Source organism: Ranitomeya imitator, chromosome 4 (genome assembly GCF_032444005.1).
Source record: "Ranitomeya imitator isolate aRanImi1 chromosome 4, aRanImi1.pri, whole genome shotgun sequence".
Taxonomy (NCBI): Eukaryota; Metazoa; Chordata; class Amphibia; order Anura; family Dendrobatidae; genus Ranitomeya; species Ranitomeya imitator.
This window is the reverse complement of record NC_091285.1, coordinates 721,471,062-721,486,726: the sequence shown is the minus strand read 5'-3', so window position 1 is coordinate 721,486,726 and position 15,665 is coordinate 721,471,062. Positions and strand designations below refer to the sequence as shown.

General features: G+C 45.6%; 1 protein-coding gene across 7 annotated transcripts in view; it reads right to left on the bottom strand.

Moving 5' to 3' along the window:
- Positions 1-909: 909 nt before the first annotated feature.
- LOC138677451 (thialysine N-epsilon-acetyltransferase-like) overlaps positions 910-15,665 on the bottom strand; it is a 119,614-nt gene continuing 104,858 nt past the window's right edge. For all 7 annotated transcript variants that reach the window (XM_069767598.1, XM_069767599.1, XM_069767600.1 and 4 more), the window contains exons 6-8: positions 2,199-2,316; positions 1,482-1,663; positions 910-1,380 (exon numbers count right to left, since the gene is read on the bottom strand). In XM_069767598.1, coding sequence (XP_069623699.1) covers positions 1,201-1,380; positions 1,482-1,663; positions 2,199-2,316 — 480 coding nt within the window. In that variant the 3' untranslated portion in view covers positions 910-1,200. The remainder of the gene's footprint in view (positions 1,381-1,481; positions 1,664-2,198; positions 2,317-15,665) is intronic.

Below are 15,665 nucleotides of genomic sequence, written 5' to 3'. Positions count from 1 at the left end.
TAAACAATGCCCTACCAACTCAATGCCGACCAATGTGTGAAAATAAACAATTCCCTACCAACTCAATGCCCGACCAATGTGTGAAAACAATGCCCTACCAACTCAATGCCCGACCAATGTGTGAAAATAAACAATGCCCTACCAACTCAATGCCCGACCAATGTGTGAAAATAAACAATGCCCTACCAACTCAATGCCCGACCAATGTGTGAAAATAAACAATGCCCTACCAACTCAATGCCTGACCAATGTGTGAAAATAAACAATGCCCTACCAACTCAATACCTGACCAATGTGTGAAAATAAACAATGCCCTACGAACTCAATGCCCGGCCAATGTGTGAAAATAAACAATGCCCTACCAACTCAATGCCTGACCAATGTGTGAAAATAAACAATGCCCTACCAACTCAATACCTGACCAATGTGTGAAAATAAACAATGCCCTACGAACTCAATGCCCGACCAATGTGTGAAAATAAACAATGCCCTACCAACTCAATACCTGACCAATGTGTGAAAATAAACAATTTTTTCAGATATAAAAATCTTTGTCTACTAAATAATTTGATCAATTTGCTCTTGTACCCAAAAATGTTTCATGGGTTCACATGCGTCTGGTATTGGTGGCCGAACACTTTGCATTGTTCATCCTTGTACGGTGAAAGCAAAGCTGAACTGTAGGATCCTGAAAAATGCAGCAAGAAAAGCAGCAAAAAAACAAACAAAAATCCCCCTGATCTTACAGAAAAACCTCTTACTGCCAAGAGATCAGGTTTTTACGTGTGAACATTGCCTTACTTGGCCTTACTTGGTTTATCAGCATCTGTCCCTTGCAGCCACTCTGCACCGAGACCTTCCAGCCTGAAGGGATTGTGCAACTGAATAGAAGATTGGATGTAGAGAAAATAACTTTCCAAGAAAAAGAAATGAATTTATTAATGAGACGTGAGCAGCATCTTGAGAAGGAACAGCGGAGACCAAAGCTCTGGGTTTCTTATCTATAGAGGAATCACGTGTTTGGAGGACAGACCTCAGTCTTAGAAGATGTTACCCTCCAAGATCTATCTAGACACTACAAGTATCAGTGGGGTCTACATGACACGCAAGCTCTTAACTAGATGTTCCTCATATTGTTATTCATACTGATCAATTTACAAGACCACATTGTTATTCATGACGTTAATGGAACTGGACAATCTAATATGTTGTTGGAGGATATGCTTGGTAGGGATGAGGTGCCATCGGTCCAGTCACTATTGTCGTCTGGGCTGTCACAAAGTTGACGGGCTGCTTGTGCTTCTTGATCTCACGAGCCATTTGGCACCAGGAGCAGGAGAAACAGCAGTACAGCATGCAGCAATCACTGCAGATGGAGCCCTAAACAGGAACAGAAGATGTAGATGTAGACCTCAGCTGGTGGACACAAGATCAAGGCTAGACCAGGTCTTCTCCACATCCAGGACACAGAGGATACTCACCCTGATCCGGTACCGTTCTCTGATAGAAGCCCGCATGGTCATGGAGATTGGGGGGCAGTTTATGCTAGCCCCTAAATAACCACAGCACGATCCAGGATCCAAGAGTGGGAGACAGAGACATTCTCCAAAATCACTGACCGTCTTACACTGGAAACATGGCAAACACCAAAAACCGCAGCAGCCTGTAGGCAAGGGGACGAAGACAAATTCATTGCAATCGTCTCAGGTATATGGGGCAGTGAAAAGAGACATTTCACCCACCATAAGAAATCAACCGTCTAGAAACGGTGCCTCAAAAAAATAAGAAATCCACAAGGAAATGGTTCCAAAGACTTTTTGTCAGACATTCAAGAATAATATCAGCTCAGAGAGATGGTTTCCGTAACCCTAACTAGAGTCAGAGCCCTCACATATTACCCAGGAAAGGAACTCACCATCCATAATGCTCCACAAACAGATTACTCTCTCAAAGACCAGACTTCTCACCACAAGTCCTACCCAGAGTCCAGCCTCAAACATGGCACTCATCACCCACAGGGAGAGCCCCAGAACCCAGAGATGGAGATCCCTCTAATCTACCAGACGTCCAACATGCATCAGTGCCGCCCACTTCATGTAGAATCCACAAGGCTTCCTCCTTCATCCAATCTCACAGCGCCCAGCCAACCAGCCACTATTTACATGGAGGACCTCTGAGAATAATTTTACGGAACTTACATATGCCCATGTCCTGACAACAGTCACAGATCCCAGAGCTCCATTCATTTAGGTTGATGTAGGTGAGCGAAACGGCTTGACCAACTGGTATGGGCTGCACTGCAACGGACTGCATGATCTTAGGAAACAAGAGAAAAAAATGCAAAATCAGAGTGCAGTGTAATCCAGGGAGGAGACCAAGGAGTTATTGAGATCAGATACATTGGAGAGCACAGATTCCTCCATGTATGCTGTGTGCACCATTACCAGTCATCTAGATTCTACACTTCTCTGGTCATCTATCATGTAATCCCCTCCATATGTCCATCGTTACTCTTCCCAATCTCCGGTCATCCTCCATGTAATCCCCTCCATATGTCATAGTAACATAGTAACATAGTTAGTAAGGCCGAAAAAAGACATTTGTCCATCCAGTTCAGCCTATATTCCATCATAATAAATACCCAGATCTACGTCCTTCTACAGAACCTAATAATTGTATGATACAATATTGTTCTGCTCCAGGAAGACATCCAGGCCTCTCTTGAACCCCTCGACTGAGTTCGCCATCACCACCTCCTCAGGCAAGCAATTCCAGATTCTCACTGCCCTAACAGTAAAGAATCCTCTTCTATGTTGGTGGAAAAACCTTCTCTCCTCCAGACGCAAAGAATGCCCCCTTGTGCCCGTCACCTTCCTTGGTATAAACAGATCCTCAGCGAGATATTTGTATTGTCCCCTTATATACTTATACATGGTTATTAGATCGCCCCTCAGTCGTCTTTTTTCTAGACTAAATAATCCTAATTTCGCTAATCTATCTGGGTATTGTAGTTCTCCCATCCCCTTTATTAATTTTGTTGCCCTCCTTTGTACTCTCTCTAGTTCCATTATATCCTTCCTGAGCACCGGTGCCCAAAACTGGACACAGTACTCCATGTGCAGTCTAACTAGGGATTTGTACAGAGGCAGTATAATGCTCTCATCATGTGTATCCAGACCTCTTTTAATGCACCCCATGATCCTGTTTGCCTTGGCAGCTGCTGCCTGGCACTGGCTGCTCCAGGTAAGTTTATCATTAACTAGGATCCCCAAGTCCTTCTCCCTGTCAGATTTACCCAGTGGTTTCCCGTTCAGTGTGTAATGGTGATATTGATTCCTTCTTCCCATGTGTATAACCTTACATTTATCATTGTTAAACCTCATCTGCCACCTTTCAGCCCAAGTTTCCAACTTATCCAGATCCATCTGTAGCAGAATACTATCTTCTCTTGTATTAACTGCTTTACATAGTTTTGTATCATCTGCAAATATCGATATTTTACTGTGTAAACCTTCTACCAGATCATTAATGAATATGTTGAAGAGAACAGGTCCCAATACTGACCCCTGCGGTACCCCACTGGTCACAGCGACCCAGTTAGAGACTATACCATTTATAACCACCCTCTGCTTTCTATCACTAAGCCAGTTACTAACCCATTTACACACATTTTCCCCCAGACCAAGCATTCTCATTTTGTGTACCAACCTCTTGTGCGGCACGGTATCAAACGCTTTGGAAAAATCGAGATATACCACGTCCAATGACTCACCGTGGTCCAGCCTATAGCTTACCTCTTCATAGAAACTGATTAGATTGGTTTGACAGGAGCGATTTCTCATAAACCCATGCTGATATGGAGTTAAACAGTTATTCTCATTGAGATAATCCAGAATAACATCCCTCAGAAACCCTTCAAATATTTTACCAACAATAGAGGTTAGACTTACTGGCCTATAATTTCCAGGTTCACTTTTAGAGCCCTTTTTGAATATTGGCACCACATTTGCTATGCGCCAGTCCTGCGGAACAGACCCTGTCGCTATAGAGTCACTAAAAATAAGAAATAATGGTTTATCTATTACATTACTTAGTTCTCTTAGTACTCGTGGGTGTATGCCATCCGGACCCGGAGATTTATCTATTTTAATCTTATTTAGCCGGTTTCGCACCTCTTCTTGGGTTAGATTGGTGACCCTTAATATAGGGTTTTCATTGTTTCTTGGGATTTCACCTAGCATTTCATTTTCCACCGTGAATACCGTGGAGAAGAAGGTGTTTAATATGTTAGCTTTTTCCTCGTCATCTACAACCATTCTTTCCTCACTATTTTTTAAGGGGCCTACATTTTCAGTTTTTATTCTTTTACTATTGATATAGTTGAAGAACAGTTTGGGATTAGTTTTACTCTCCTTAGCAATGTGCTTCTCTGTTTCCTTTTTGGCAGCTTTAATTAGTTTTTTAGATAAAGTATTTTTCTCCCTATAGTTTTTTAGAGCTTCAATGGTGCCATCCTGCTTTAGTAGTGCAAATGCTTTCTTTTTACTGTTAATTGCCTCTCTTACTTCTTTGTTTAGCCACATTGGGTTTTTCCTATTTCCATCATTACTCTCTCCAATCTCCTGTCATCCTCCATATAATCCCCTCCATATGTCCATCGTTACTCTTCCCAATCTCCGGTCATCCTCCATGTAATCCCCTCCATATGTCCATCATTACTCTCTCCAATCTCCAGTCATCCACCATGTAATCCCCTTCATATATCCATCATTACTCTCTCCAATCTCCGGTCATCCACCATGTAATCCCCTCCATATGTCCATCATTACTCTTCCCAATCTCCGGTCATCCTCCATGTAATCCCCTCCATATGTCCATCATTACTCTCTCCAATCTCCGGTCATCCTCCATGTAATCCCCTCCATATGTCCATCATTACTCTTCCCAATCTCCAGTCATCCACCATGTAATCCCCTCCATATGTCCATCTTTACTCTTCCCAATCTCCGGTCATCCACCATGTAATCCCCTCCATATGTCCATCGTTACTCTTCCCAATCTCCGGTCATCCTCCATGTAATCCCCTCCATATGTCCATCATTACTCTCTCCAATCTCCAGTCATCCTCCATATAATCCCCTCCATATGTCCATCGTTACTCTTCCCAATCTCCGGTCATCCTCCATGTAATCCCCTCCATATGTCCATCATTACTCTCTCCAATCTCCAGTCATCCTCCATATAATCCCCTCCATATGTCCATCGTTACTCTTCCCAATCTCCGGTCATCCACCATGTAATCCCCTCCATATGTCCATCTTTACTCTTCCCAATCTCCGGTCATCCACCATATAATCCCCTCCATATGTCCATCGTTACTCTTCCCAATCTCCGGTCATCCACCATGTAATCCCCTCCATATGTCCATCATTACTCTCTCCAATCTCCAGTCATCCACCATATAATCCCCTCCATATGTCCATCGTTACTCTCTCCAATCTCCTGTCATCCTCCATATAATCCCCTCCATATGTCCATCGTTACTCTTCCCAATCTCCGGTCATCCTCCATGTAATCCCCTCCATATGTCCATCATTACTCTCTCCAATCTCCTGTCATCCTCCATATAATCCCCTCCATATGTCCATCGTTACTCTTCCCAATCTCCGGTCATCCTCCATGTAATCCCCTCCATATGTCCATCATTACTCTCTCCAATCTCCAGTCATCCACCATGTAATCCCCTTCATATATCCATCATTACTCTCTCCAATCTCCGGTCATCCACCATGTAATCCCCTCCATATGTCCATCATTACTCTTCCCAATCTCCGGTCATCCTCCATGTAATCCCCTCCATATGTCCATCATTACTCTCTCCAATCTCCGGTCATCCTCCATGTAATCCCCTCCATATGTCCATCATTACTCTTCCCAATCTCCAGTCATCCACCATGTAATCCCCTCCATATGTCCATCTTTACTCTTCCCAATCTCCGGTCATCCACCATGTAATCCCCTCCATATGTCCATCGTTACTCTTCCCAATCTCCGGTCATCCTCCATGTAATCCCCTCCATATGTCCATCATTACTCTCTCCAATCTCCAGTCATCCTCCATATAATCCCCTCCATATGTCCATCGTTACTCTTCCCAATCTCCGGTCATCCTCCATGTAATCCCCTCCATATGTCCATCATTACTCTCTCCAATCTCCAGTCATCCACCATGTAATCCCCTCCATATGTCCATCGTTACTCTTCCCAATCTCCGGTCATCCTCCATGTAATCCCCTCCATATGTCCATCATTACTCTCTCCAATCTCCAGTCATCCACCATGTAATCCCCTCCATATGTCCATCATTACTCTCTCCAATCTCCAGTCATCCTCCATATAATCCCCTCCATATGTCCATCGTTACTCTTCCCAATCTCCGGTCATCCTCCATGTAATCCCCTCCATATGTCCATCATTACTCTCTCCAATCTCCAGTCATCCACCATGTAATCCCCTCCATATGTCCATCGTTACTCTTCCCAATCTCCGGTCATCCACCATGTAATCCCCTCCATATGTCCATCATTACTCTCTCCAATCTCCGGTCATCCTCCATGTAATCCCCTCCATATATCCATCATTACTCTTCCCAATCTCCAGTCATCCACCATGTAATCCCCTCCATATGTCCATCATTACTCTCTCCAATCTCCGGTCATCCACCATGTAATCCCCTCCATATATCCATCATTACTCTCTCCAATCTCCGGTCATCCTCCATGTAATCCCCTCCATATATCCATCGTTACTCTTCCCAATCTCCGGTCATCCTCCATGTAATCCCCTCCATATGTCCATCATTACTCTCTCCAATCTCCAGTCATCCACCATGTAATCCCCTTCATATATCCATCATTACTCTCTCCAATCTCCGGTCATCCACCATGTAATCCCCTCCATATGTCCATCATTACTCTTCCCAATCTCCGGTCATCCTCCATGTAATCCCCTCCATATGTCCATCATTACTCTCTCCAATCTCCGGTCATCCTCCATGTAATCCCCTCCATATGTCCATCTTTACTCTTCCCAATCTCCGGTCATCCACCATGTAATCCCCTCCATATGTCCATCGTTACTCTTCCCAATCTCCGGTCATCCTCCATGTAATCCCCTCCATATGTCATAGTAACATACATAGTAACATAGTTAGTAAGGCCGAAAAAAGACATTTGTCCATCCAGTTCAGCCTATATTCCATCATAATAAATCCCCAGATCTACGTCCTTCTACAGAACCTAATAATTGTATGATACAATATTGTTCTGCTCCAGGAAGACATCCAGGCCTCTCTTGAACCCCTCGACTGAGTTCGCCATCACCACCTCCTCAGGCAAGCAATTCCAGATTCTCACTGCCCTAACAGTAAAGAATCCTCTTCTATGTTGGTGGAAAAACCTTCTCTCCTCCAGACGCAAAGAATGCCCCCTTGTGCCCGTCACCTTCCTTGGTATAAACAGATCCTCAGCGAGATATTTGTATTGTCCCCTTATATACTTATACATGGTTATTAGATCGCCCCTCAGTCGTCTTTTTTCTAGACTAAATAATCCTAATTTCGCTAATCTATCTGGGTATTGTAGTTCTCCCATCCCCTTTATTAATTTTGTTGCCCTCCTTTGTACTCTCTCTAGTTCCATTATATCCTTCCTGAGCACCGGTGCCCAAAACTGGACACAGTACTCCATGTGCGGTCTAACTAGGGATTTGTACAGAGGCAGTATAATGCTCTCATCATGTGTATCCAGACCTCTTTTAATGCACCCCATGATCCTGTTTGCCTTGGCAGCTGCTGCCTGGCACTGGCTGCTCCAGGTAAGTTTATCATTAACTAGGATCCCCAAGTCCTTCTCCCTGTCAGATTTACCCAGTGGTTTCCCGTTCAGTGTGTAATGGTGATATTGATTCCCTCTTCCCATGTGTATAACCTTACATTTATCATTGTTAAACCTCATCTGCCACCTTTCAGCCCAAGTTTCCAACTTATCCAGATCCATCTGTAGCAGAATACTATCTTCTCTTGTATTAACTGCTTTACATAGTTTTGTATCATCTGCAAATATCGATATTTTACTGTGTAAACCTTCTACCAGATCATTAATGAATATGTTGAAGAGAACAGGTCCCAATACTGACCCCTGCGGTACCCCACTGGTCACAGCGACCCAGTTAGAGACTATACCATTTATAACCACCCTCTGCTTTCTATCACTAAGCCAGTTACTAACCCATTTACACACATTTTCCCCCAGACCAAGCATTCTCATTTTGTGTACCAACCTCTTGTGCGGCACGGTATCAAACGCTTTGGAAAAATCGAGATATACCACGTCCAATGACTCACCGTGGTCCAGCCTATAGCTTACCTCTTCATAAAAACTGATTAGATTGGTTTGACAGGAGCGATTTCTCATAAACCCATGCTGATATGGAGTTAAACAGTTATTCTCATTGAGATAATCCAGAATAACATCCCTCAGAAACCCTTCAAATATTTTACCAACAATAGAGGTTAGACTTACTGGCCTATAATTTCCAGGTTCACTTTTAGAGCCCTTTTTGAATATTGGCACCACATTTGCTATGCGCCAGTCCTGCGGAACAGACCCTGTCGCTATAGAGTCACTAAAAATAAGAAATAATGGTTTATCTATTACATTACTTAGTTCTCTTAGTACTCGTGGGTGTATGCCATCCGGACCCGGAGATTTATCTATTTTAATCTTATTTAGCCGGTTTCGCACCTCTTCTTGGGTTAGATTGGTGACCCTTAATATAGGGTTTTCATTGTTTCTTGGGATTTCACCTAGCATTTCATTTTCCACCGTGAATACCGTGGAGAAGAAGGTGTTTAATATGTTAGCTTTTTCCTCGTCATCTACAACCATTCTTTCCTCACTATTTTTTAAGGGGCCTACATTTTCAGTTTTTATTCTTTTACTATTGATATAGTTGAAGAACAGTTTGGGATTAGTTTTACTCTCCTTAGCAATGTGCTTCTCTGTTTCCTTTTTGGCAGCTTTAATTAGTTTTTTAGATAAAGTATTTTTCTCCCTATAGTTTTTTAGAGCTTCAATGGTGCCATCCTGCTTTAGTAGTGCAAATGCTTTCTTTTTACTGTTAATTGCCTGTCTTACTTCTTTGTTTAGCCACATTGGGTTTTTCCTATTTCTAGTCCTTTTATTCCCACAAGGTATAAACCGCTTACACTGCCTATTTAGGATGTTCTTAAACATTTCCCATTTATTATCTGTATTCTTATTTCTGAGGATATTGTCCCAGTCTACCAGATTAAGGGCATCTCTAAGCTGTTCAAACTTTGCCTTCCTAAAGTTCAGTGTTTTTGTGACTCCCTGACAAGTCCCCCTAGTGAAAGACAGGTGAAACTGCACAATATTGTGGTCGCTATTTCCTAAATGCCCAACCACCTGCAGATTTGTTATTCTGTCAGGTCTATTAGATAGTATTAGGTCTAAAAGTGCTGCTCCTCTGGTTGGATTCTGCACCAATTGTGAAAGATAATTTTTCTTGGTTATTAGCAGAAACCTGTTGCCTTTATGGGTTTCACAGGTTTCTGTTTCCCAGTTAATATCCGGGTAGTTAAAGTCCCCCATAACCAGGACCTCATTATGGGTTGCAGCTTCATCTATCTGCTTTAGAAGTAGACTTTCCATGCTTTCTGTTATATTTGGGGGTTTGTAACAGACCCCAATAAGAATTTTGTTACCATTTTTCCCTCCATGAATTTCAACCCATATGGACTCGACATCCTCATTCCCTTCGCTAATATCCTCCCTTAAAGTGGACTTTAGACAAGACTTTACATAGAGACAAACCCCTCCTCCTCTCCGATTTTTACGATCCTTTCTAAACAGACTGTAACCCTGTAAGTTAACTGCCCAGTCATAGCTTTCATCTAACCATGTCTCGGTTATTCCCACTATGTCAAAGTTACCTGTAGATATTTCTGCTTCTAGTTCTTCCATCTTGTTTGTCAGGCTTCTGGCGTTTGCGAGCATGCAGTTTAGAGGATTTTGTTTTGTTCCAATCTCCTCGCTGTGGATTGTTTTAGAAATGTTCTTACCTCCCTTCTGAGTATGTTTTCCTGGATTTCCTTTGTTCAAGTCTAATGTTTTTCTTCCCGTCCCCTCTTCTTCTAGTTTAACGCCCTCCTGATGAGTGTAGCGAGTCTTCTGGCGAATGTGTGTTTCCCAGGTTTGTTGAGGTGTAGTCCGTCTCTGGCGAGGAGTCCATCATACCAGTAATTCACACCGTGGTCCAGGAATCCAAATCCTTGTTGTCTGCACCATCGTCTTAGCCAGTTGTTTGCATCAAGGATCCTGTTCCATCTCCTGGTGCCATGCCCGTCTACTGGAAGGATAGAAGAAAAAACTACCTGTGCATCCAGTTCCTTTACTTTCTTCCCCAACTCTTCAAAGTCTTTGCAGATTGTCGGTAGGTCCTTCCTTGCCGTGTCATTGGTGCCAACATGTATCAGAAGAAATGGGTGGACGTCCTTGGAGCTGAAGAGCTTTGGTATCCTATCGGTCACATCCTTGATCATCGCACCTGGAAGGCAGCATACTTCTCTTGCAGTTATGTCCGGTCTGCAGATGGCTGCTTCGGTGCCTCTCAGTAGTGAGTCTCCCACCACCACCACTCTTCGTTGCTTCTTGGCTGTACTTTTTGCTGTCACTTGTTGCTGTGTGCCCTTTTCTTTTTTGCTTGCTGGTATTGCTTCATCCTTAGGTGTGCCATCTTCATCCTCTACAAAGATTTGATATCGGTTCTTCAGTTGTGTGGTTGGTGATTTCTCCATGGTCTTCTTGCTTCTTTTGGTCACATGCTTCCACTCATCTGCTTTTGGAGGTTCTCTGACACTTTTTGCACCTTCTGTGACCAGTAGAGATGCTTCTGTTCTGTCTAGAAAGTCTTCATTCTCTTTGATGAGTTTCAAAGTTGCTATTCTTTCTTCCAGACCCCGCACCTTTTCTTCTAAAAGGGCCACTAGTCTACACTTCTGACAGGTGAAATTTGATTCTTCTTCTGGTCGATCTGTGAACATGTAGCACATGCTGCAGCTCACCATGTAGGTTGTCACATCTGCCATGTTGCTCCTAGATCCTGCTGACTTGCTGTGTGTTTTCCTTCTTGTGTAATCTACTCAGCCAAGCTCTCTTGCAATAATGTCCTACAGGCAAAAATTCGCGCGCCGTAAGGCGCGCGGTTTGGTGATGCTTTCGAAGCAGCTGGTCCCGGCTGTACCCAACGATCTTCTAGCTTAGGGAGACTTCGCTTCTCCCAGAAGGCACCTGGAATATGCAAATTAGCCTCCTGAAGCTTGAATCCCTGGTTTGGTGATGCTTTCGAAGCAGCTGGTCCCGGCTGTACCCAACGATCTTCTAGCTTAGGGAGACTTCGCTTCTCCCAGAAGGCACCTGGAATATGCAAATTAGCCTCCTGAAGCTTGAATCCCTGGTTTGGTGATGCTTTCGAAGCAGCTGGTCCCGGCTGTACCCAACGATCTTCTAGCTTAGGGAGACTTCGCTTCTCCCAGAAGGCACCTGGAATATGCAAATTAGCCTCCTGAAGCTTGAATCCCTGGTTTGGTGATGCTTTCGAAGCAGCTGGTCCCGGCTGTACCCAACGATCTTCTAGCTTAGGGAGACTTCGCTTCTCCCAGAAGGCACCTGGAATATGCAAATTAGCCTCCTGAAGCTTGAATCCCTGGTTTGGTGATGCTTTCGAAGCAGCTGGTCCCGGCTGTACCCAACGATCTTCTAGCTTAGGGAGACTTCGCTTCTCCCAGAAGGCACCTGGAATATGCAAATTAGCCTCCTGAAGCTTGAATCCCTGGTTTGGTGATGCTTTCGAAGCAGCTGGTCCCGGCTGTACCCAACGATCTTCTAGCTTAGGGAGACTTCGCTTCTCCCAGAAGGCACCTGGAATATGCAAATTAGCCTCCTGAAGCTTGAATCCCTGGTTTGGTGATGCTTTCGAAGCAGCTGGTCCCGGCTGTACCCAACGATCTTCTAGCTTAGGGAGACTTCGCTTCTCCCAGAAGGCACCTGGAATATGCAAATTAGCCTCCTGAAGCTTGAATCCCTGGTTTGGTGATGCTTTCGAAGCAGCTGGTCCCGGCTGTACCCAACGATCTTCTAGCTTAGGGAGACTTCGCTTCTCCCAGAAGGCACCTGGAATATGCAAATTAGCCTCCTGAAGCTTGAATCCCTGGTTTGGTGACGCTTTCGAAGCAGCTGGTCCCGGCTGTACCCAACGATCTTCTAGCTTAGGGAGACTTCGCTTCTCCCAGAAGGCACCTGGAATATGCAAATTAGCCTCCTGAAGCTTGAATCCCTGGTTTGGTGATGCTTTCGAAGCAGCTGGTCCCGGCTGTACCCAACGATCTTCTAGCTTAGGGAGACTTCGCTTCTCCCAGAAGGCACCTGGAATATGCAAATTAGCCTCCTGAAGCTTGAATCCCTGGTTTGGTGATGCTTTCGAAGCAGCTGGTCCCGGCTGTACCCAACGATCTTCTAGCTTAGGGAGACTTCGCTTCTCCCAGAAGGCACCTGGAATATGCAAATTAGCCTCCTGAAGCTTGAATCCCTGGTTTGGTGATGCTTTCGAAGCAGCTGGTCCCGGCTGTACCCAACGATCTTCTAGCTTAGGGAGACTTCGCTTCTCCCAGAAGGCACCTGGAATATGCAAATTAGCCTCCTGAAGCTTGAATCCCTGGTTTGGTGATGCTTTCGAAGCAGCTGGTCCCGGCTGTACCCAACGATCTTCTAGCTTAGGGAGACTTCGCTTCTCCCAGAAGGCACCTGGAATATGCAAATTAGCCTCCTGAAGCTTGAATCCCTGGTTTGGTGATGCTTTCGAAGCAGCTGGTCCCGGCTGTACCCAACGATCTTCTAGCTTAGGGAGACTTCGCTTCTCCCAGAAGGCACCTGGAATATGCAAATTAGCCTCCTGAAGCTTGAATCCCTGGTTTGGTGATGCTTTCGAAGCAGCTGGTCCCGGCTGTACCCAACGATCTTCTAGCTTAGGGAGACTTCGCTTCTCCCAGAAGGCACCTGGAATATGCAAATTAGCCTCCTGAAGCTTGAATCCCTGGTTTGGTGATGCTTTCGAAGCAGCTGGTCCCGGCTGTACCCAACGATCTTCTAGCTTAGGGAGACTTCGCTTCTCCCAGAAGGCACCTGGAATATGCAAATTAGCCTCCTGAAGCTTGAATCCCTGGTTTGGTGATGCTTTCGAAGCAGCTGGTCCCGGCTGTACCCAACGATCTTCTAGCTTAGGGAGACTTCGCTTCTCCCAGAAGGCACCTGGAATATGCAAATTAGCCTCCTGAAGCTTGAATCCCTGGTTTGGTGATGCTTTCGAAGCAGCTGGTCCCGGCTGTACCCAACGATCTTCTAGCTTAGGGAGACTTCGCTTCTCCCAGAAGGCACCTGGAATATGCAAATTAGCCTCCTGAAGCTTGAATCCCTGGTTTGGTGATGCTTTCGAAGCAGCTGGTCCCGGCTGTACCCAACGATCTTCTAGCTTAGGGAGACTTCGCTTCTCCCAGAAGGCACCTGGAATATGCAAATTAGCCTCCTGAAGCTTGAATCCCTGGTTTGGTGATGCTTTCGAAGCAGCTGGTCCCGGCTGTACCCAACGATCTTCTAGCTTAGGGAGACTTCGCTTCTCCCAGAAGGCACCTGGAATATGCAAATTAGCCTCCTGAAGCTTGAATCCCTGGTTTGGTGATGCTTTCGAAGCAGCTGGTCCCGGCTGTACCCAACGATCTTCTAGCTTAGGGAGACTTCGCTTCTCCCAGAAGGCACCTGGAATATGCAAATTAGCCTCCTGAAGCTTGAATCCCTGGTTTGGTGATGCTTTCGAAGCAGCTGGTCCCGGCTGTACCCAACGATCTTCTAGCTTAGGGAGACTTCGCTTCTCCCAGAAGGCACCTGGAATATGCAAATTAGCCTCCTGAAGCTTGAATCCCTGGTTTGGTGATGCTTTCGAAGCAGCTGGTCCCGGCTGTACCCAACGATCTTCTAGCTTAGGGAGACTTCGCTTCTCCCAGAAGGCACCTGGAATATGCAAATTAGCCTCCTGAAGCTTGAATCCCTGGTTTGGTGATGCTTTCGAAGCAGCTGGTCCCGGCTGTACCCAACGATCTTCTAGCTTAGGGAGACTTCGCTTCTCCCAGAAGGCACCTGGAATATGCAAATTAGCCTCCTGAAGCTTGAATCCCTGGTTTGGTGATGCTTTCGAAGCAGCTGGTCCCGGCTGTACCCAACGATCTTCTAGCTTAGGGAGACTTCGCTTCTCCCAGAAGGCACCTGGAATATGCAAATTAGCCTCCTGAAGCTTGAATCCCTGGTTTGGTGATGCTTTCGAAGCAGCTGGTCCCGGCTGTACCCAACGATCTTCTAGCTTAGGGAGACTTCGCTTCTCCCAGAAGGCACCTGGAATATGCAAATTAGCCTCCTGAAGCTTGAATCCCTGGTTTGGTGATGCTTTCGAAGCAGCTGGTCCCGGCTGTACCCAACGATCTTCTAGCTTAGGGAGACTTCGCTTCTCCCAGAAGGCACCTGGAATATGCAAATTAGCCTCCTGAAGCTTGAATCCCTGGTTTGGTGATGCTTTCGAAGCAGCTGGTCCCGGCTGTACCCAACGATCTTCTAGCTTAGGGAGACTTCGCTTCTCCCAGAAGGCACCTGGAATATGCAAATTAGCCTCCTGAAGCTTGAATCCCTGGTTTGGTGATGCTTTCGAAGCAGCTGGTCCCGGCTGTACCCAACGATCTTCTAGCTTAGGGAGACTTCGCTTCTCCCAGAAGGCACCTGGAATATGCAAATTAGCCTCCTGAAGCTTGAATCCCTGGTTTGGTGATGCTTTCGAAGCAGCTGGTCCCGGCTGTACCCAACGATCTTCTAGCTTAGGGAGACTTCGCTTCTCCCAGAAGGCACCTGGAATATGCAAATTAGCCTCCTGAAGCTTGAATCCCTGGTTTGGTGATGCTTTCGAAGCAGCTGGTCCCGGCTGTACCCAACGATCTTCTAGCTTAGGGAGACTTCGCTTCTCCCAGAAGGCACCTGGAATATGCAAATTAGCCTCCTGAAGCTTGAATCCCTGGTTTGGTGATGCTTTCGAAGCAGCTGGTCCCGGCTGTACCCAACGATCTTCTAGCTTAGGGAGACTTCGCTTCTCCCAGAAGGCACCTGGAATATGCAAATTAGCCTCCTGAAGCTTGAATCCCTGGTTTGGTGATGCTTTCGAAGCAGCTGGTCCCGGCTGTACCCAACGATCTTCTAGCTTAGGGAGACTTCGCTTCTCCCAGAAGGCACCTGGAATATGCAAATTAGCCTCCTGAAGCTTGAATCCCTGGTTTGGTGATGCTTTCGAAGCAGCTGGTCCCGGCTGTACCCAACGATCTTCTAGCTTAGGGAGACTTCGCTTCTCCCAGAAGGCACCTGGAATATGCAAATTAGCCTCCTGAAGCTTGAATCCCTGGTTTGGTGATGCTTTCGAAGCAGCTGGTCCCGGCTGTACCCAACGATCTTCTAGCTTAGGGAGACTTCGCTTCTCCCAGAAGGCACCTGGAATAT